Source organism: Electrophorus electricus, chromosome 1 (assembly GCF_041902795.1).
Source record: "Electrophorus electricus isolate QZ-2024a chromosome 1, ASM4190279v1, whole genome shotgun sequence".
NCBI lineage: Eukaryota > Metazoa > Chordata > Actinopteri > Gymnotiformes > Gymnotidae > Electrophorus > Electrophorus electricus.
Window position 1 is genome coordinate 33,046,599 of NC_137497.1, and position 22,981 is coordinate 33,069,579.

At 38.4% G+C, this 22,981-nt stretch overlaps 1 protein-coding gene across 1 annotated transcript; it reads right to left on the reverse strand.

Moving 5' to 3' along the window:
* Positions 1-880: 880 nt before the first annotated feature.
* LOC113571948 (zinc finger CCHC domain-containing protein 2-like) lies at positions 881-22,515 on the reverse strand. The gene is made up of 14 exons (XM_027001181.3): positions 21,676-22,515; positions 16,103-16,202; positions 15,860-15,930; positions 15,188-15,259; positions 14,632-14,732; positions 13,861-13,955; positions 12,600-12,665; positions 11,701-11,761; positions 8,802-8,901; positions 8,521-8,585; positions 7,188-7,279; positions 6,280-6,408; positions 4,628-6,007; positions 881-3,417 (listed from the first exon to the last, which is right to left on the reverse strand). The coding sequence occupies exons 1-14, from the start codon at positions 22,336-22,338 to the stop codon at positions 3,359-3,361; spliced, it is 3,054 nt and encodes a 1,017-aa protein (XP_026856982.3). The 5' UTR covers positions 22,339-22,515; the 3' UTR covers positions 881-3,358.
* Between the last annotated feature and the right edge of the window lie 466 nt (positions 22,516-22,981).

A 22,981-nucleotide genomic window follows, 5' to 3' on the forward strand; every position in this document is an offset into this window, starting at 1 on the left:
TTGGAAAATTTATTACATTTTTAAATATAGTAGATTATGGCATTTCTGCATTGTGCACATACAAACTGCTAAATCATATTTATACAAAATCAAAAGAACGCAAGCTTTATACAGTAAACCTGATGGATGTTCTTTGTACCATGCGCCTTCAAAATAACAAACATGCAGCATCTTAATCATGTAAGATGTATCGCGCCTTTCTGGATTATTGGCCCTTTTGAGGGGAAAAGGCTATGAAAAAGTATTTGCTGATTATCAGCTTGTTGAAATCCCCCTCAAAACACTCATTACACAACAGCATTGAGTCATATAATGCTCGGATTAGGTGGGACGAATGATGTTTGCTTTGGATCATTGTCCAACTTCATCAAACCATGACCCACTCTTAACGATCTACCACAGACAGCAGTTTTGTTTTTTTTAAACTCTAAATCTGCTGACATGATGGTGATAGAATGTGCATTTTAAAACAGTCCAACAGCGACCTCCAGTAAAGCCTTTCTCTTCAGTCTTGCTTTTCATGTGAAAATATAATGCACAGAACATTAAGCCATTGTTGACTAACAGCGTATGGCCTGTGTGTTCTCACATTAAACCCAAGCTTATTTTTTTTTAACGATACAAATTAACATGCAAAGATTTCAGTGCCAGAGCAAGCCTACAAATGGGAGTGTAAAGAAAGAGAAGCTCAGAGACAGGAGAAAACAAATCCACATGAGGCTTTAAAAGTTAAAATCAACAGCTGGATTTGGGAAGATAGCAGAAAGCCATGGTAACAGAGAATGAGATTGATTTGAGCTGTTCTGTGCAATGTATCCGGCAAGAATTCACTTGTCATACACATACTAATTTTGTGTCACACAGCAAGAACCTCAGAGAGACCTTTTTAATATGTATTTATTGCTATTAAATTCCAAGGAAAAAGAAGAGTTCGCATAAAATCCAAACTCTCTTTTGAAATATATTTAACCTTTTCAATACATAACATTAACGTATCAAATGTAACAGTAAACATACAACTGAAGGTAGACCCTGTATCTTATGTCTGATACAGAACAATATTCTTTCAAACTGCAAGTTTAACAAGGTCAAGTGGCAGGTTCTTACGTTCTTACACACACACACACACACACACACACACACACACACACACACACACACACCAGTCTCAGTCTTCCGTGGAGTGTCCATTCATTCCATCACCAAAAAACAGTGTGTGTTTCCCAAGTCACTGGTGGAATTTCAGTGTTCCAGAGGTCACCTTTCTTCTCTGGTTTTAACAAGCAACAGAATTCTTCAGCAGTTATGAATTTGGTATAGGTGGATGTATGGTTGGGTACAGTGGTTGGGAGTGGAATAGGTGTGTGTGATGGTGGCATTGGGAATGGAATGCGAGGGTATGATGGTGGAGGCAGGGGTGGGACGTGGGGCCAATACTCCACTAAATGGAGTCATAAATTGTTTGCTGTACAATATACAAAGAAAGTGAGACACTCAGAGGAGCCTTAATTTGGGAGGCATACTGTACACTTCCCTCCTAACACTCTTGAGCTGATCCATTGCAGCTATCAGTATGGCTCATAATTAACATTTTGTTTTGCACAATGGTTAGTGTTCAGTGATTCACTTTCTCCCAGTACAAATATTCCAAACATGCAGGATTTCCAAACTTGGTTCTGCATCAGTGCAACAATTGGAGAACAGTTTTATTTCAAATGTTTAAAACTGCCGCACATGCAGACAGCCCAGATCATGGACCAATGTTTAGGACATGTGGGCTGAATGCCTGCAGGTACAAAGGCAGGAGTGCAGAGTGCAAGAGCGTAACCAAAAGAAACATAACTAAAACAAACACACTGCAATTTTTATGCATCACACAGAGGAAAAGAACCTTGCCACTGTCAGAACAGAAGGCTATGGCAAGGCATATTACCATAGGAGGATGGAGCCGTTTTGGCACCACCTAGTGGCAGCGTTATGCTATGGATTACCTACAGAGCAATACTGAATGTGTGGTAAAATGGTATAACAGGAGAGAGGAGCGTTACTCTTATATGTTATGAATTTATCTTCATATCAAGCCTTCAGGACTTCTTGTTGGTATAGTGCACATCACCATAAAGACAAAATTAAATTTGAAAGTAAATAGCAGCATTTACCTTAGACAAACATGATGCTTGAGTGCCTCAATATGCATTTCACATTATATCAACTGGAAAATGCTCTAAAAGGTTAGTTATTTAAATATTACCATTACTACAAAATTCCCTTCTATTGAGAAACTCAACTTATACATTCATAGAGGTGCAGCAGGCGAGGAGGGAAAAGGCTTGCTCAACTTTCCATTGCTGCACATTTAACAGTTTACAAAAGGACTCAACAACAACAACAACAACAACAACAACAACAATTTTCCAATTATTGTAAAACATGTAAGAAAATTTTGCTTGGATCCCTGGGATCTTAAATATAGGAATTATAGAAAATTTAGTTTCCAAACTGTCACTCAACAGTTTGACAGCTGGGGTAAAAGCTGGCTTTAATATGCAGAAACTAATCCTGACCCTAACCATTTACGATTGTAGTACCACCATTTATGATTGTGTAAAAGGTTTTCATGCTCCCAAACCTGCTACATCCTGTTGAGGGACAGCATTTTGCCAACACAGATACTGTTTTGGACTCTAAAATACATATGGCAGGAACTGATGCTGACCTGAGTAAAAACAAAAACATAGTCTTTGGGGAAAATCAGTAATCAAAAAAGTTAGTTTTAAAACCTCTACAATTAATTATTACCTTTGGGAGTTCTGAGTTTACATATGTGCAATTTTCTAATAGTGGAAAACTAAATTTTTAGCTTTTCTTTGACATCAACTCCAACAACCATAATATATCGAAATATATGCAAAAATCTATGTAAGCATAGTTTCAATTATACCACCATACAGCAATCGAAATATTCTTCTTTTGACTTCAGAGTGGCCCTACTTAAAGTCATTCCATTCTCACGTGACTAGAAATGGGTCACACTGAGAAAAAGCAGATATACTACCTGCAAACCCATTAAATCCTTAGAGCCGAACTGTGTCCATTTCTCCATAAAACTCAAATTCAAGAAAATAGCCAAGATCAGTAAGCATGACCTGCAGTCCTGTGCCAGTCCTCAGTTCACCAGAAGGCTCATGCATGTCTCTCTGCTTTGGTGAAGATGTCAGGCACAAATACTCCAGCCCGCCACAACCTTAAAGCATTTTAAAAAGCAGTTATGTGTATGTACAGTTAACAACCCCAAGACTTCAGCCAAGAGTGGAGTGACCGCCACTGGAGGAGAGAACCAGGATCAAGCGTTGAACCCTCAGTCAGGATTGTGATCTAATGCTTCAGGATGTGGGGCATATTTCAGCCAGAAGCCACCTGGAAGAGGAAAACAGAGAGTTGGAGCTATTTCACACAAAACAGAAACAGTGCTGACTTGAGATCAGTTCACCTCACACACATTAGATGAGCAGGACTGAAAGGACCAAAATATGTTGGACAGCTGACCATCATGCCTAGATGAGCTTGTTGGACATCTTTGTCTTCTTTATGAATCTTGCTTTGTGCATAAGTGGGAAGCATGTAATTGTTTAAGATGTCTTTGTACACTGTGGCATTAACATTATTCTATACTGTAACTAAGGGGCCCAAACCCCAAAAAACAGCCCGAGACCGTTATCCTCCCTCACCAAACGTTTACCTATTGAAATGCATCATGACAACAGTAATATTCTTTTATATCTGGAAAACCCAGATTTGTCCATTAGACTGCCATCAGATAATGAAAAGAGATTGATCACTCCAGAGGACACGTTTCCACTGCTCCAGGTTCCAGCAGGTACATGCTTTACACCACACCGGCCAAAGCTTGGCATTGTGCATAGTGGTCTTAGGCTAGTGTGCAGTTTGGCTATGGAAACCCATTTCATGAAGCTCCTGATGCACACTTCTGTGCATATTCTGTTCCCAGAGGAAGTCTGGAACTCTGTAGTATGTTATGCAATAGAGGATAGGTGATTTTTACTTATTATACACTTGGTTGCCCTGCTCTTTGAGTTTGCATGGTTAATAATGGGCATGTCTAAAACACAGGAACTCTATAATTACAAGGGCTGTCCACATACTTCTGGCCTTACAGTATGCATGTAGACTCAGGAGATGAGTTTAAGTTAATGGGCTCCCATTGGTCCACCAAACAGCAACAAAAAATGTGTAATTTTAAAAATGGATAAAACATGCATTTTGTTTTACGATATATAGAATAGGTATTATTAAATTAGATATTTTCAATTTGTTTAAGAATCCAACAAATGACACTAAAACAAAAGGAATCTTTGAACACACATTTGTCTTTCATTTAATTTCTATTCTGATTTTGTGGAAACTTTCCCTTACACTATAAAAATCACTTAACAGATATGTCAAGTAAGTTCCTAATAAAATAATTTCAGTTTAAAATAAAATCAGTTTAAAATCTGATATTAGAGAAGTTACCATTACAATTAAATATTTTGCTGAAGTGAACAAATGGCTGAAAAGAAGATGCTCAGCTTCTCTGCCAGCTGCAGCAGTTCTCAGCCCATCTTACCTTGCTGTGTAGCATCAATGGCTGGCTGTTTGCACTCCTGCGCATAGTGCCCACTGCCTCCACAGTTGTAGCAAGAAATGCTGCCATTTTTCTTATTGACTCCACCAGCGGTATCGCCAAGGGTGATGCTCGCTCCAGACACCATGGTGCTACTGTAAATGGGCTGGTAAAAGCGATTGAGGCCAGGCAGCTGTTGCATTCTGAATGTGGCTGCCTGTGAGCCCAGCATGTGTTCCTGGTGGGACTGGCTGTGTAGGTGGAGCAGAGGCCGGCCCGCAAACGCACTTGGGCAAGCTGGGTAGAATGGCAACTGGCTGGTGCTGTTGCTCTGGAGGGTCGGGCTGAGCTGGCTGACGTAGTTATTGCTGCACATTGAGGTGAACGGAAAGACGGGGGAGATGTTGAAGAGCTGCTGGGGAGCCATCTGGGTGGGGAAGTAGTAGCTGGGGGCGTGGCTACTGCCACAGCTGCCCCGACAGCCACAGGCATGGCATCCCACAGGCTGCTGTGCAGCGGTGAGTTGCTGCTGGGAGAGGCTGCTGCTGGTGGCGCTGCTGTTAATGTAGCAGCTGCCATCACTCTGAGCAGTGCTGTGTGTGAGAGCAGGTATGGGGCTGGGGGCAGGTCCTGGGGTGTGGGTGGGCACCACTGGAGATGGAGCCTGACCAGCAGAAGCTGTGCCCATGGAGCCTATAGCGCATATGGGGGGAATGCCAGTGGAAGGGATGGCCAGGCTGAGTGAGGGTGGCAGTGCGGAGGGCAGGGTCAGGGCCGGAGATTTGCTGTGAGAATCTGCTGGAGTGAGTGGGCTGTGGACCGGATCTGTGCTAGCATAGGCTGTAGGTAGCCCTGGAGGGTAAGCAGGGCCACACTGAACAACGCTAATGGCCCCTACCGGGGCTTGGTGAGTGCCCAGCACCCCACTCTCTGCACCAGACTGCCCCCCTGTGACCTTAAATCGTGGCAGGAGAGGCTGCAGAGCAGGACTGCCAGCCGGCTGTAGCCCTAGAACCGGGGAGCTAAAAGGCTGGACAGCAGAAGGGACATCAGATGAGCATTTTTCTCCATCATCTATAGCCACCGACTGCGTGGGCATGATGGGATGTGGCATCCTCAAGTCTGGGCCCAGCTTTGCATTTGGCACCTGGGGGGGGCCCCCAGTAATTAAGGTCTCAGTGTGCGTGTGGAACGTGCATGGCATGGGGTGGCCAAAGTGCAGCAGACCCGGCAGAGCAGGACCCCGCAGAGTGGCCTTGTGAGGCCCAGACTGCTCCACAGCAACGAAGGGGTGATGCGTATCCACGCACCCTCCTCTGACTGGGCAGACAAGGACAGAGCCTGCAACAGACTTTCTGGAGTCATCTGATTGGCTGTCTGTGTCTAAGGGAGGAAAACGAAGGAAGAGCAAGTTTAATTTGGGAAGTTGAGTAACACAGACCGTGTTAGATTTTAGAAGCAGATTCCACTCCAGTGCTGGGACCCACTGCCCTGCACAGGGTAGCCTCCCCCAAAACACACAAAGCAGCTGATCAGATCATTATCAAGCCCTTCCTGAGCTGGAGCTGGCATTTTGGAGCAGGGGAAACCGTGCAGGGCAGCGGCCCTCAGGATTAGACTCGAAACCCTTATTTTACACTACAGATCAGATTTACCTTTGCCTTTCTCGTCGTCACTCTCCAGGCTCTCTCTGCCATCGTGCTGGGGGCTGGAGGGGGAACTGTAGCTCTCTGACGACGTCTCGCCATATATGTTGTGGCAGGAGGTAGTATCTGAGCACACACCTGCAAAGAAAATGGACAAGAAAAATGTTTACATGTAAAAGGGATAGAATTTCTGACAAATGTGAAAATCAAACTATATGTCCTATAATTTTATTATGCTTCAATATATTTTTAAGGCTGAGAGAAGGATAAATCTGCAAGCTAAACTGCAAAAATAGGTATATTCTACATTTGCAATGTCAATATTCTGGTCCCAGTAGATTCTATTTTTTCGTCTTGTTATTAAACAATTAAAAGCATGACATTTAAAATTAAAGCATGACACTGATTTTGCAGTTGCGTCAGAAATAAAAAAATAATGCTTTCACCTGGTCATTTAATATAATGGTAAAGATAAAATGTACTGTGTACAAATTGTTTACAGTTGTAAACTTCTTCTCATAATTTAATTGCAGTGGATTAAAGTATCCTTTTTGTTAAAGAATTTATACAAGAAAAAACTGCATGTTTTGCTTTTTTTTTCTACACTAAAGAAATAAAAATTGAATCGTGAATCCAGTAATGTGAATTGTATCGAATTGTGAGTCGGAGTGCATCGTTACACTCCTACGAATCAATAGTCCCCTAAAACTGAGGATGGCTAGGATGGGGAGACATCTTAATGGTATGCTGAGACACTGCAAACACAAAATCCTATACCATTAGGCATAAATGAACAGTATTTAAAAAAACAACAGCTAAGAATGGAAATCAAAATCAAATCAAAAGGAAAAGATAATCCCTATTTTTATAACTGTGTAACTTGGTTATAACTCAGGTTTTTATAACCAAATGTTTACCTTTCCCTTTAGAGTGGCCCAGTATTGATGGGGGTGACATTACCCCATTGGCAAAGTAAGCTCCTCTTCCGACTCCCCTCTCTCCCTTCTCACTGTTTTAGAAAAAGGAAGGAGGTGGATGCATCCAACATGTCCATAATATTTTTCACTGTGTTCACTGTGTACTTTATTTCAATTGGTCTGCATCAAAGCAAAAATTGGTCTGCGCTTTAGTTCTAATCCACTGATGTTTCATGATTTACAAATGCTGTGTCAATGTGCTGGTCTGACACTCTGAATGTACCATTTCAATGCTTTAACTGCCCTGTACTGATGTTCTGCTTGGTGTGAATATTGACCATTAATTACATATAATAAGTATGTAGTACTTTACTGAAGGGCACTGTTTAGAAGGCTACATGACACCTACAAAAGTCCATAATATTTTATGTGTGTGTGTGTGTGTGTGTGTATATATACACACACACACACACACACACACACACACACACACATATATATACACACACACACACACACACATATACACACACACACACACACACATATATATATATATATATACACACACACACACACACACACACACATATATATATATATATACACACATATATACACACACACACACACATACATACATACATATATATACATATATACATTTATATATAAATTTTGTTAACTTTGATGTCAAGTTATTGTAAGAAAAAAACCCAACACGTACAACAAAATATGGGAGACTTTTATAGCTCCTTTACCCTTGATAAAATTAGACTAAATTTCCCTTGATAAATGAACGGCCTCATTTAAAGTAGATTCATCTGTGGCGGGGGAGAACAGATGGGTGAAATGTGTCAGTGTGTAGAATAAATTACTTTTGTATGATATGGTGCCATGAAAAATAATTGTGCATTTTTTCCTCCCCAGTCCCCATCAAACATTTATTGCTGTTTCCATTCTTCTTCTTCTTATGCAGTAGTATTGGTAGTATTATACTTTATTAGCAGGGGGAAAGGGGAAAAAAAATATACAAAGAGTGCATTGCTTTTTAGGTTTTATGTATATATAAAACTTTAGTGTAAAAATAAAATGTAAAAAAAAAAGTGAATACACTCAAGGTTGACAGATAAAAAATGTCATGTCTTGATCGTATTTAATTCATCTAAAATTCAGTCTCAGTAACACATGCATAACCTTAGTTTCAAACATCATTTTCAGTTCTCTCACTGATGAAGAGCTCAAAAATAATGAAAAAACAAAAAAAAGTTATTTTCACTAAAAATAAAAATGAAAACAGGCATTTCTGACAAGATCATTTGCCTGGACTTACCTGTTAGAAAAGGCTGTTCTGGCTTTTGGCTTGGAATTTGAACTCTCTTCTTCTCGGCCTGAGAGCTGTTGTAAAAAAAAAGGTTCAACGTAATACCCCGTGTTAGTTTCTCTTCAGACCCTTGTGCTTACCTGCTTAATGCTTGATGGCACGGGTGTGTACTAGTTTGTACCAGTAAGTACTACTTTGTACAGATGTGCTTTAGGTATATAGTATGAATTAGAACACGTCCATATTCTCAAACACACAAGTACAACATAAATGTGTGGGCATCTACTCACAGTGTTCTGGCTACAGGTGGGTTTCGGCATGCAGCCCTTTCTCCCCCACTCGCCCAGGCTGTTGTTCGATGAGATGGGAGCTGGTCTCAGGGTTTCCACACTGCCGGCGTCCCAAGAGCAAAAATACTGGTTACTTACTCATACAGCAAAATGACAGCAGTTTAAGTGTTTTATACAAACAACAGCTGAAAGATACAAGCTGCAGTTTTCCCCTATGGTTTTCCCAGTCATTACCTGATTGATATGAACTGCAAGGTTATATCCATGAATTAATATATCAATATATAAATGTTCATATCTACAGATGAATTGTAGTAGGGGAAACTTCAGCAATGGCTGCAGAAAGTATTTTATTAATTGACCTATTAAATAATCTAAAATATTGTGGTGTCCTGTTACTAAGAAAACAGAGTGTAACCAATTTTTGGTTAAATATAAGAACTAATGTACAAGTATTTTGGCAACAGTGTATTAGGTGTAAAAGCAGTGCATTAAACCATTTTTGGTTCCAACACATTAGTATTATCTAGAGACTACTTGCACTTTAAGTTAATTAAATCATCATGAGCTAGCAGCTTATACCAAATAGCAGTTATATAATGTTGATGAGTAACCACAACACAATGACGTATGCATAGGTGCATTTAAAAAAGAAATATTTTACCTTTTTGAATTATGATCAGACATGAACCTTTTCATGATATTCTGTTATTTTCATTGCACTTAGTGACATCACTATTTTCCCTTTTTTTTTTTTTAAACTTTTGATCAGTGTGACTTTTAGTTCACGAAAATCAGAAATTCAATATCTTAAATTATTATAATGTTTAATTTGATTAAATTACTATTGATGAAAAGGCTGGCTCTTTACAGAGTGCTGTTTTAAAACATATTAATAGAAAGTTGACTGAAAGGGGAAAATGTGGTAGAAAAAGGTGCATGAACAACAGGGATGACCGCAGCCTTGAGAGGATTGTCAAGAAAAGTCGATTCAAGAACTTGGGAGCCAGTCACAAGGAGTGGACTGAGGCTGGTGTCAGTGAATCTGTGCATCACCATGCACAGATGTCTCCAGGAAAGGGGCTACAACTGCCACATTCCTAATATCGAGCTACTCCTGAACCACAGACATGTCAGAAGTATCTTACTTTGGGCTAAGGAGAAAAATAACTGAATTGTTGCTAAGTGGTCCACAGTCCTCTTTTCAGATGAAAGTAAATTTTGCATTTCATCTGGAAATCTAGGTCCTAGAGTCTGGATGGAGAGGCACAGAATCCACTGTATCTGAAGTCCTGTGTAAAGTTTTCGCCGTCTGTGATGGTTTGTGGTGCTATGTCATCTGCTGGTGTTGGTCCACTGTGTTTGATCAAGTTCAAATTCAACACAGCCATCTAACAGGAGATTTTAAAGCACTTTTCATACTTCCATTTGCTGACAAGCTTTATCACGATGCCGATTTCCTTGCAGAGCAGGACTTAGCACTTGCTACAATGCCAAAAGTACTACCAAATGGTTTGCTGACTATATTATTGTGCTTGACTGGCCAGCCAACTCTCCAGACCAGAACCCTATAGAGAATCTTTAAAGTATTGTCAAGAGGAAGATGAGAAACACCCAATACACTTTCAAAGTAGCCTGGGCTTCTCAACAGTGCCACAAGCTGATTGCCTCCATGCAATTTATATATGAACATACTTAATAGAAGTTGAACATTTCTGTATTGTACATACTTTTCTGTTTAATTCTGTTTATTCTAATAATTTGAGATACTGGATTTCTGATTTTCATGCTATAAGCCATACTGATCAAAAGTAAAACAAATAAAAAGGTCTTGAAATGTCACTTTATGTGTAATGAATACAAAATATGACACTACCCTTTTGAATTAAATTAGGAACAGAAATTAACTTTTTCACGATATTCTAACTTTTTGTGGTGCACATGTATATTTGATTACACCATTTCTTGTGAATGTGTTTTTTGGTGTTAAGAAAACTTGTCAGTCATTCTCTTAACGTACCCACTAAACAGAAAGTAGGGATGACCCTAACCCCAACTTACCCATTAACAGAACTTAAAAAAAAAAAAGAATAGAAAAGCCCTCCAAAAAACTACAAATAGCAGAAACAAGCATATGCTAAATTAAAACAGCAAGTTAGGACAGTCCCTTTTAGATGAACAAAGCATTACTTCTTGAAAATAAGCATCTAACCTGGTGACATTCAAATGCAGAAACACTATTCAACTTTTGAGTTCATAATGTCAGTAATGTTGACTCAAGTTTCAAAATAAACTACTACATCGAGCATACTACAAACTACATTTAGTATATAGTGAATACTGGTCCAAAGGCAAGCCATACTACAGGGTCACATGAACGTATGAAGGTTTTCGCTCGCTTGTGAAAGATTTTCTGTAACTGTTGCATGACAGAATGCAGTACACAATGAACATATCTCAGGTTCATATTGGAATATTTGGCTGGAGTAGTACGTCATCCAGGTATCTTTCAAGTACTGAAAAAATTAGTTTTGGGCGTATACTGTATACGGCATGCTGCTGTGGGGCCCAATCAGTATGCAATTAGTATGTAGTGGCATCTTTTAAACACAGCCCTAGTCTGTGCTAAATAAACCACATAGGAATCACAGCCACAATCTTAGTCCTTGTATGCTTTGAATCATCATTCCCCCTTCTGTCACTCTGGTAAAGTTTAATCAACATCTGACTGTCCAACTGTCTAAGACCTCAAAAGGATTTTACTTTCTACAAAGTTCACTTCCAACTGGACATACATATCCATATTTGTCAGGTTTGAAGGGAATAAGTAAATGCTATATTTGTGTGGTTAGATGAGAATAAGTCAACGCTATATTTGTGTGTCTAAATGAACACCCACTTAAGACTGGGGCTTCTGCTGCCAGGTTTCTTACGATGTCCCTGGACAAATGGTTTCATATCTGCAATAAAAAAACATTTATACACAATCACGAAACACTCATTTTTTCTGTACATGCATTCTCTCATTAAATAAACACTCAATTAAGCATTCTCTCATTAAATAAACATTCAGTTAAGCATTTGATTAAATATTTGCATAGTCAGCAATAAAGGGTCCTTAATGGGCAAGCAGTCACACTTTATATTCTGGGTTTTTCATAAATGCAGTGTGTGAAGCAGAACTAAATAAAAAGATTTAAGGTGAAAAATGTTAAATTTTATTTTAATTTGCATGCACACATGCGCGCGCGCACACACAAACACACACACGTCATAATGGTCCTCAGGAATGTTTATAGATAATTTATTCTTTCAGCATGTTCTAAACCACCCACACTGATGGGCAGATAATAGAAAACTCAAATATGCAAGTATATACAGGCCCTGTTAGGGCCCAGATCCTAAAGAGTGCTTTCCCAGCCGTTCATGAACAAGCACAATTAAACTTTTACTGTGATTTCAGTTCATGCTCACTAGAGTTAATACCTCAGCTGTTCACAGATGATCTTTAACTGCTCTACAATGGCAGTGTGTTTTGGGAATAGATACAGTATTGTTGACATCTTCATTCTACTGGTTTTCATTGCATTTACTGCAAGACTAAAATGCCATGATAGACCTTTATGGAATAGACATGTCAGAACAGTAATAGTCCATTAAGGTGGTGTCTCAGGCCTCAGTTCTGTTTTGCCTTCTTTTGCTAAAGATTGTTAGAACAATTGGACCAGGTAAAATACAAACATGAAGACACTAAACTAGATATTAAAAATTACTGCAGACTGACAAACAAACACTCACCTTCCTCTGGACTTGATGGCTCAGAGCAGTCCTCTTTGTGGGGCTGACCTGAGGAGACGTGGTTACCTGAAAACAAAATACAAAAATCACAAAAGCAAACATTAAACATTTTGCTTGTAGTGCATACATATAGAATGAAAATAGTTGAGAGTTTCTCAACCACCTTGGTAAACTGCACAAAACGATAAACATTTCTTGCTGCTAGGGCTCTGTCCTGTCAATAGTAAATTGTTACTGCAGTACTGGCCACTGAAATACTGATATATGGCAAAGGGTTGCATTTATGAGGCTGTAAATGAGCACCTTAACACACAACTAATTTTGTTATTGGTATACTGTAAGTATCAGGAACATGAACTGCTCTCAATTACTATTGCTATTGATTTATTCTGATGACTCAAGAGACTCAAAAATAATTAGTATTAAAATAATGCTTTCAACATGGTGTGTAACCATGTTGCATTATGGTACACCAATGAGGTTATAATATACAGCATGGGATATCAGCAACTTGATATGTAGTAACATAATCCCAAGATCATATCTTGTCCATATTGTGCAAGTTTATGGCAGCAAATTGCCAATTTTGCACAAACACATACATCTGACACTATAAAAATAACCACACCCTAACAGGACAGCATAATAGATAGAGGATTAAATATGATCCAGTTTTGTCATCTGCTCGGTTCCAACTAGAAAACCCACCCTCAATCAACAATGGGTCTTCCGCTCTATGATGGTGAATTAGTTCACAGATCGTTCATTGATTACTGATTGATGGCTGAATTTAGGCAGATCTTAAATTGGGGAGGTATGTTTGAGAACATAAGTTGTCCAGTGATGCTGGCAGGCTTGATACCATTATATAAAGATGTATGATTGCGGGACATGCAGAAATTCAGAGGCTGGAAGGTTTCATATTTTCAAGGCCTAAGGTTCTGGTTACATCTCAATCATCTGACCCAGAAATATTACTAAAAACTAATTAATAACAGTCGGTGAGGCAGGCCCAATAGATTACATATAAACCAGAAGCAAAGATGCAGGTCAGCACTACTGACAAAGTGGCATGGCAGCCAAAAAATCTGTTTCCTTTGATTATCAATTAGCTAAATCGAGATTGTGCTCTCGAGGGCCAACAGAAGTTATTCCAACTCTTTCAGTATCATGACCAACCCTAAACTTGGGGGGTGGGGGGAAATCATTCTCAAGCAAAGGTTTGTATTTCATCAAAAAGTGAGGATGTTCAGTAACTCACAGTATAGGCTGGGGAATGGTGAGACACCACAGTGGAAGAAGATGCACACCTTCCGTTTCTGACGGAAAGCATGTGGTGCTGACAGGAACTTCTCTCTGACAGACAGAAAAAGATGTCAACCAGTCTTTGTATTCTACTCAGGAGGAAGGAGTTTCATCTACAAAGGAGGCTGGTCAAACCACCATTTTATTTCGCTTTAGTGGAAGGATAATATACTAGAGGTTGACGGATTATCTGCCCAACCGATAATCTGAGCCAATATTCATAAATTTTCTGCCGATCCTAATTACTGAGCTACTTTCCTTTCTGATAAATGTTTTTTTTTAAGTTTATATAAAAAAACCAACAAACAAACAAAAACCCACACCTTTTTGTACCACCCAGTTATTGGACTGCTTGAAATGTGGCTGACATCAAGTACAACACACAAACACTTCTCTAGTCTGTCTCTGTCCCACCCCATACCTTTGTTTTTGTTCTGATGCACACTACACTCTAGCCAAATAAACTGACCAATATTTATCATGTCTAAACCTCAAAGCAATTTATCTTTTATAATGTTCTAATATTAAACATGCTGATTATAAAAGTTGTGATTAAGAGTTGCATTCTTGTAAAATTTCACACTACAAGTATCAAATTTATGGTAAATGAATACTGGCTTCAAATATCGGTTATGAGGGGTGGGGGGGGGAAAGCCACATTGGTTGCCCCTATAAATGTACACAATGTCATTTCAGTCATTTCTAATGACAGTTTTACTGCACTTACTTCAGTATTCTCTCCACTTCTCTCCAGTGATGATTCTGGCCCTGACTGAGTAGTTGTAAAATACCCCTCTCAAATGAGTCTGTGGAGGCCTCCTTTGGAAGCTGAAAGAATAAGAAGCACAATTATAACACAAATTGCTTCCAACACCACCACCGCCATCATATTAAACAAGATGATGTTTGCCATCCCTTTGTCACGATCTTACGGTGCTTTTGTACTACTTAAGAGTACGTACATTTTACATTTCAGATAGCAGTCAAAATTTAGCTTGCCTTTTTAAACAAACTGCATTCAACCAAAAACCAAATAAAAGAGCCATTTATTTTTATCTTGTCTGGAGAGGTTAGAGAAACAAACTGTGATGCTGACATAAGGTAACCAGTGAGCTCCTGAAATGTTTGTATATTAAATGTTGTTTAGAAGTTGCTACATATAATACTATGTGTGTATGGAGATTTGACACATTAGAAATGCAGGACATCTACAAAAGATTAAAATAATGTACAGTCATAGGTTGAAATTAAGTCCCTAAAATTTGACTGATAACACCGAATACCTTCAGCAGGAAGTTTTCCAGTTCAAGATGTGTTTTTGTGACAGAGCTTGTTGACAAGTCAGACCATTTCACCTAAAAGTAACCATATATATTATTATATTAGCACAAGGGCTATGCTAACAGCATTTTCAGGTAGTAATCTGTCACAGAACGTTTTATTACATAACTAATATCAATATCATTAAGTTTATAATGTGTAAATCTTAAAATAAACATAACAGCACAATCTATTATAGTGTCAACTGTAATCCAGATTAATCTGATGATTTATAGCCACTAAATACTTTTGCAAGGCACTTTATCTACCTTTTTTGGACCTCCAGATTCAATACTATAATAATAGATATTTGTAAATTCAATGTATATTCTACAATCATCTTTCAAAGGATTGTGATCTCCAAGCACTGTGATTTAATATTTATTATTTAAGAGTGAAAAATGAACAATGGACAGAAAATTGCAAAAATTTAAAATGTTTGCAAAATCTATGCATCAGTAACAATTTCAAGTCCATATTAAATGCCCAACCCTGTTCTACATTTTAAATATTGCCACTCATTACCTAGGATGTTCATACAATGTTCTATAGTCCAGTGCAGCAATCTACATTTGAATTTTATGTTATCTTATGTTATATATCTGATTTATATTCATGCAAATACAATCCTGTACCTCAAAATTGTATTCCCGTTCAGTCTTGCCCCATGAGATCCCCTTCAACACAATCTTCTCAATGTGGACTGCTAAAATGTTAAAAAGGACCAATAATCTTTCCAAATCACTGAACATTAAAACATTTACTTAAAGCCTTAAAACAGGATGTTACGAACATATACTTTTTTAATGTCTAACCATGACAGTGTTCAGTGCGTCAAAAATAAATGGCTGTATACTCAGCCCACGAATGAGCCTTACTGTCTCTCTCGGCTTTTTTGTTGTGATGGGCAGGGGTGAGGTGTGTTGTCTCATTCACACAAACCTCTGTGCTAGGGATCTCTGGCTTCTGGGGCCTGTTCTGAAGTAATAAAAGATAAGAAAAGTTAATGCATGCTTTTAACATATCTGGATTTTGGACTCTATTACCAAATATAAAACATAGACAGAATATCCATTTGTGTTTTAAAGTTTAACTGGTTCCATTCACAAAAATGGCTCTTTCAGAATCAGAACAGATTTTTTGACTGAAAACAACTCAATTTTATTTATTTGTTTTACTGAACTAAAAAAACAAAAGGTGAGAGCTGCTCATCTGTAGCCACTTTCTGAGGAGACAAAAAAAAGTGCAGACAAAAGTAGACTACAATTAAAAAGCACACACACACACACACACACACACACACACACACACACACACACACAGGTTGGGATATGGCCAGCTGCTTGAGAATATCCAGTGGATTCAGAAAGTATTCTGACTTGTTTACTTGCTGCACAGTATGTTATGAACTTTATTTTGAATGTATACAATTGTCTTTGTTTTCTCCATAAATCTATACATAAATCACACAAAATACTAAAGCGAAAACGTTTTGCAAATTTATTAAAAATAATAAACTGAAACCTCTTCTTCACATAAGTATTCAGTTCCTTTATTCTGTGATTTTTTTTTTCAGAAATCTCTTTGGCAGCACACCTCTTTGCACACCTGGATTTGGGCAGATTATTCCATTCTTCATGGCAGATTCTCACAAGCATCTGTGCCATCTTCAGGTCTCTCCACAGATGTCTGATGGGGTTTAAGTGACTTTGACTGGGCTACTCATGGTCATTCAGAGACTAGCCTATAAGCTTTGGATCACTATCATGTTGAAGGGTGAACCGTTACCCCAGCAAGCATTTGCATGTGCTTTAGAGGAGATTTTTAAGCATGTTCCTGTATTTGGCTGCATTTATTCATGCCTCAAATGTTACCAGTCTCCCTATCCCACCCCCATGATGCAGCCACCACCATGGTTCGCCATAGGGACATAACCTAGTGTTAGCTAGGTTATGTGCAGTGCCTATTTTTTGACAGACATAGTGCTTGGTGTGCTGTCAAATATGCTCTTCCATAAAATAAATCACTGAAGTACTACACAGCAATTGATTTGATCCTGTAACATTCAAGTCTAAGTACTGTATATAGCCTGAGGAACTATATTCTGGATAAAGCAATCAAATCACACATGCTAATTTCACTCAGATGGGCAACACACAAGCCAGCTGCTTCAAGCAGCAAAAAGGCAGTGACCTAGCTAGCATGACTATTCCAAAAACAAAAGGTCATCTCTCACTTCTGTGACTAGTGTGAGCATAGTTTTCATACATTGCTAATGAAATCACCCTGACCTCTATACAAAGATCTGAAAGGTTAAGAAAAGCTTTAGATGATTGGTGAAGTGTTCAGAAACTGTTGAGAATTTAACTGATTTTGCATCTAGGATAAGGCAGTTAATTGTCTTGCCACATGAACTCATGATGCTCCATAGGTTCCATCACAAAAGCTCCATCTAGCATGTAGACTACCTAAGTCATTAAATCTCATGTGGGATAATTTTAAACATTAAAATATTGTAGTTTAAAATAATGTGTGGATTTCTTAACCTCAAATTACAAATGTTCTTCTCATTATTTATTTTCCTTACACAGAACTCAACTTCCACCACTCCTTCAAATTCATCCAGGCTACCATTACATCTGTGGGCAGACCAACAAAATAGGGCAAAGACACCAAAGAACCCAGGCCTAACAGAGCTGTAGCTGCATATATTTGCCTGGACTAAGTGCCTATAGCTGAGATAACTGGATTCAGATATCTGATACAGCAGCTACACAGAAAGTATGATAGGCTTGGTAGAAATTACTTTGTGTATATAAAAATACTAAAATGACATGAAAACAAAAGTCGCATCTCATTCTCAACACTGCCACATACCTAGATCAAAGATTTCAAGAGTTATGTGTCCATGGAAAAAAGTGTGAAGGATGAGCTACTAGTATTATAACAGAAAAAGAAAAAAGGGGATCAGCAGGCAGTTCTACAAAAACAGCGATGCATCTGAAAAAAATAAACTCCTACGGAAAAGCACAGCGGCGAGTTCAAAGTCAAATCTATTTCAGTTCAAGATGTACAGCCAGATGATGGAGATTTGTTCTGCTTAAGACCCACTTGCCTGGTGGGGAAATCATGCCACAAGCCTGTCCATCCTTTTTTGCTAAAGCATATCTGTGCATTCCTGCCTCTAGCTGTGCATCATACCAAGTGTTCAGCACCTCTGTCAGTAATCTGCAGGAGAATGAGAATGACAGAAGAGCACCTAGACACACCTTAAACAGAAGAAACCACCTAATGTGTAATTTCAAAATAAGTGATCATATCTGAAGCATTTAGTTTATAGTCATTTTACTTGCATTTTTCAAATAAGTCTTCATTTAAAAATCAAAATTAAACTTCTGCAATCTGATTACTCTGTGTTCAATCTAAAAACATTTTAATGTTCAGACAATGGAAAGACTATGTGGGGTTTTTTGGCCAACATATGGGTCTGGTATTGAGAAGCATGATACTACACTTGGTATCAGTAGTTCATTCCATTCAAGGCTTGAATAAATGAATTAACTGTATATGTATTTATCTTTTACTTTAAGCCTATATGTTTATTTATTAACCAAGACAGTATGTGCTATATGATAACCTGGTAAGCATAACTGAGCAGGCTATATAAACGACCTTTAAGAAATGTGATATGGTGTCAGTAATATTTTCTTAATTAAATATACATCTCATTTTTTTCTTAATGTATAAAACAAGTATAAAACACTGTTTTCTATGCAGGCTGAGGAGCTTGTTTGTCCATGGGTAGCCCAGCATTGGCATACAGCCAGCAGGGTGCTGAGTTTATTGAGTGGACCAATATCTGCTTTGTACAAGGTCATGTTTACAGTAGGAAGTAAATCAAGCCTGTGCGTTTGAAATTTTTACTTGGGAAAGTAAAATCGTATTTCATCTGGGGACGCATTTTATTGAAAGTGTAAACAAAATCCCAGCAAACTATATCCAGAGATGATCCAGACATGAAACACATGTTAATGCAAGATGTAAACAGGCCACTTGACACATCTCAAAGATAATTAAACAGATGCACTACAATTTGTATTGCCACAGCAAAGGGTATGAATACTTTTGTGAATGAGAGATTTCAAATCTTGATTTTTAATTGTTTTTTAATCTCTTTAAAAACATTTTATTTTAGCCATTCCTTCCAGATTGTTTCCAGCCTTTGGGTGTTGGATTTTGGGTGGAGTACTCATTGCATTGTTAGGAGATTTTGGTCTTGATGTCAGCAGCTTGCAGCTCTTTCCTTGGCTTGTTTATTGTGCCTACTGGGTATTTGACGACTGGCAGGGCATATGCTTTTATGGCTTTGATCTAATTATTCCCATTGAACTGCCTCTTGAGGACCTGCCTTACCCCATGTAAGTACTTGGATGTTTATGTCCTCATTTCTGCCTCATGTTAGTTCCCATTTGATTAAAGAATCCCCGGGTATTTGTAGTTGTCCTCCAGGTGTGTTATATGGCCTTGCAGTACTTCAATCTCCCCTGTTTACTAAATACTCTGGCATTTTTAGATTTTTGGGTTCTAACATTTCTGCGGGGGGGATTGCTATATTTAACAGTGGAATTTCCCTGTATACATCCATTTCAAGCTGTGATAAGAGGCTTTGTTTGATGATGTTTGATCACTGAGTAATTAGTGGGTTGCTTGTAAATGTTGAGGGAGGCCTTCTTTATCCATAGTTCCCTCTTGCACTTGATATAGCCTTTTTTTTGGCTTGTTGTTGCAGTAGTAACAGCAAGGCTATTAGATGTAACCACAAAAAATAAGTTATTGGCTGCATTTAAAAAAGCCATAAAAATATTCTATGCCATATTATATGGGTTTTAAGAGTAGGAAATGCTCTCTAAATCTAGACTTGATTTAGTTGGCAAAATGTAAAGTTACTTTGAGATCTTTCTCCATGCAACTCTGTACTGTATTTTAAAAAATTCCATAATCTAGACCTACTTGATTCAACTTTGTTTAATTAATAACAATTTTAACGTTTTAAATTATTTATCCATAAGGAATTCATAAGAAAACAGGGAAACATTTAAAAAAATCTAGCTACATATTAACAGTCAGTTACCAGATATCAGATACTGTTCCTAATATTTCTAGTACCAATGAATTAATGTCTATTACACTCATCACTGTTTACTGGATTGACTCAGAGCTTATTCTTATATACCATCTAGAAAAAAATACCTCAATTTCTTCAATGTCTCCCTTGCATATAATGTCTATGCACTGCCACCCATAGCCTTGAGTACCATCTTCTCTTAAGATATCACTCAAGCCCTCTCAGAATTTGTCTGACACTGATCCTGTCCTTATTGTTTAAAAAAAAAATTAAACAAGTATTATTCTCCAAATATAAATTAATAATTCAACTGTCAAACAGACAAAAACAGTGGACCACTGGGAACATAAGTGCCATATTATAGCTATAGATTATATTGTTATTTCAACAGGTTATGTCTACTTTAAAACAAACAAAGAAACATACAAAGAAATCGGAACAATTTCAAGAGCTCCCTCATCATAAAAAAAATTAAATATAAGAATCGTACAGGTTACTATAATTTTATTGTAAACTAGTCTGTATGGTGAATCTACAGACTACTTCCCACAATTCCCTTTTTGTTTACAACTAGCAGACAGTCTATTGAATTATTTAGCTGGTATATCCATTTCAAGTTTCCTAAAATACTATCTTAGCTAACATGGCAGCCAATGGCAAGTAATGAGCTTACTTAAATCTTTAAACAATAGCTGACTTGTCTAGCTTGAAGGTTGGCTCATTAACGAAACAGTCTTTACAAGTTACTTTAGTGGCTACCTTAATGTAGTCGTCTGGCTCCAAAAAGTCTCTGGTGTAACTATCATGTTTTGACTACGACTAACGCGCTTACTTACAGGTAAAGTAACTCGGGAGAACTGAGTCTTACTGACACCAACTAACCGTTAGCTAGCTAATGCTAACTTGGGTAGGCCCTTATGTTACGTCAAGAAGGCTGGCAAGCCAAGTTAGCATTAGCTAACTATTTAGCTAGCCAGTCGGATAGATAGCCATCAAGCTAAAGGTAACGGTAAGGCTGGGGAAACACCAGTTGTTAAAACGGACAAACATTTGTGCATCAGTCAGAAACGAATCCTGACGTTACATAAATTACATAGCGAGTTATATCACTAGCTATATAACCTTGTAATATGCGACTAACTAGTTAGTTAGCTAGTAACAACTATTATGCATGCAATTAGAACAGGGTTATTATGCATGCAAGCCGACTCTTGCTGGTTGGCTAGGAAGGAAGGAAGCAATTTAGCTAGCCAGCCAGCATAGCTTGCTAATTTCAGACAAGCCATTCCAGTGTGAATCTTCTACAACCTTCAAAAATATAATCACCTGGGGATGGATGTTTGGGGTGTAATGACGCTTGGTCTGTCGCTCCTCATTTATATTTTCGAGTTTAATTCGTAGTATGTCTCTCTGGTGGAAAAGAAAGGCCGGGTGAAGTGTTGCCATAGTGAAAAGGACCGTCAACTGCTCAAATAACCCGGAGCGTGATTCAGTCAAAGGTTCGAGACCACGGTTGTGCGTCCCATCTCCGTCCCCAGACAGTGAACGAAATGAATCCACATGGTTCAGTATCCGAAATAGTATCCCAGCACATTCCCTGTTATCAGAGCCCAGGAGGGACAGACAAACTAGTAGCTTAGATCTCGTCACTGGGTCGCTTACATCCGTCAAAAGACCCATCTCACTAGGAGAATTCGCTCGTATTTCAAAGTCTCTAAGAACGTGGAAATCTTTCCGTGCGAGGTCCTCGAGACAGGAACCCAAGAAGCGAAGTTCTAAGGGTTGGCACATATGAAGCAATCCGTATATGAATTCAATACGGTAAGCGGGCTTCAGATGTAAACCAAACCATTCATAAACAGTCTCTTTACTCAGAGAGTGAGATCCAAGCCCCTTAAAGGCCGATTCCGAACGGCGCTCCGGTTGTTCCTTCTCGCCCTCGGCCGTACCGTCTCCCTCCTTTTTTATGAGTAACTGCATTTTTGACATTATCAACTCTACAATAATAACAGTGATGAGAAAATTAAGGCTGCATTATTTAATAAATCAGGTCGTCGTTAAATGACAGTATTCGCAAAATATAAACGTTATATGATGGTTAAACAGATGCTCTGGAATTATTAAAATGACACTCGCCTGTACAGCTCTACATCTCGTCTACATTAGCCACCCAGCGCCTCTCTGCTTTGCCTTCTTTTAAAAAAAAGTGCTATCAATCATTAACAAACTCCTCCCCTATCGCAAGCCCCTCCCTCGTCCCAGAGTCGCGCTGGGTCCTAAGAATCGAAACTTAACTCACAGAGCATTTATAAGAAAAGAAAGCTTCAAGCTAACGATGAGTAATGAAATTAAATAAGTAAATAGACAATATCATAAAAATAGCTTAGAAACTAATGTACATTGTAGGCTCTGTATAAACAATACACTTAGACATCAATTTCTTAGTTAATACAAGCAGTTATTAAACAAAATGATTATTTTGACCAAAAAATGTGCCAGAGAGGAATGGTCCAAAACTGGGTAAGTGTGTGTGTGTGTGTGTGTGTGTGTGTGTGTGTGTGTGTGTGTGTGTGCGTGCGTGTGTGTGTTCAGATGACTCAACAAAGACCAGTTTTCTAGGCCATGTGTTTGA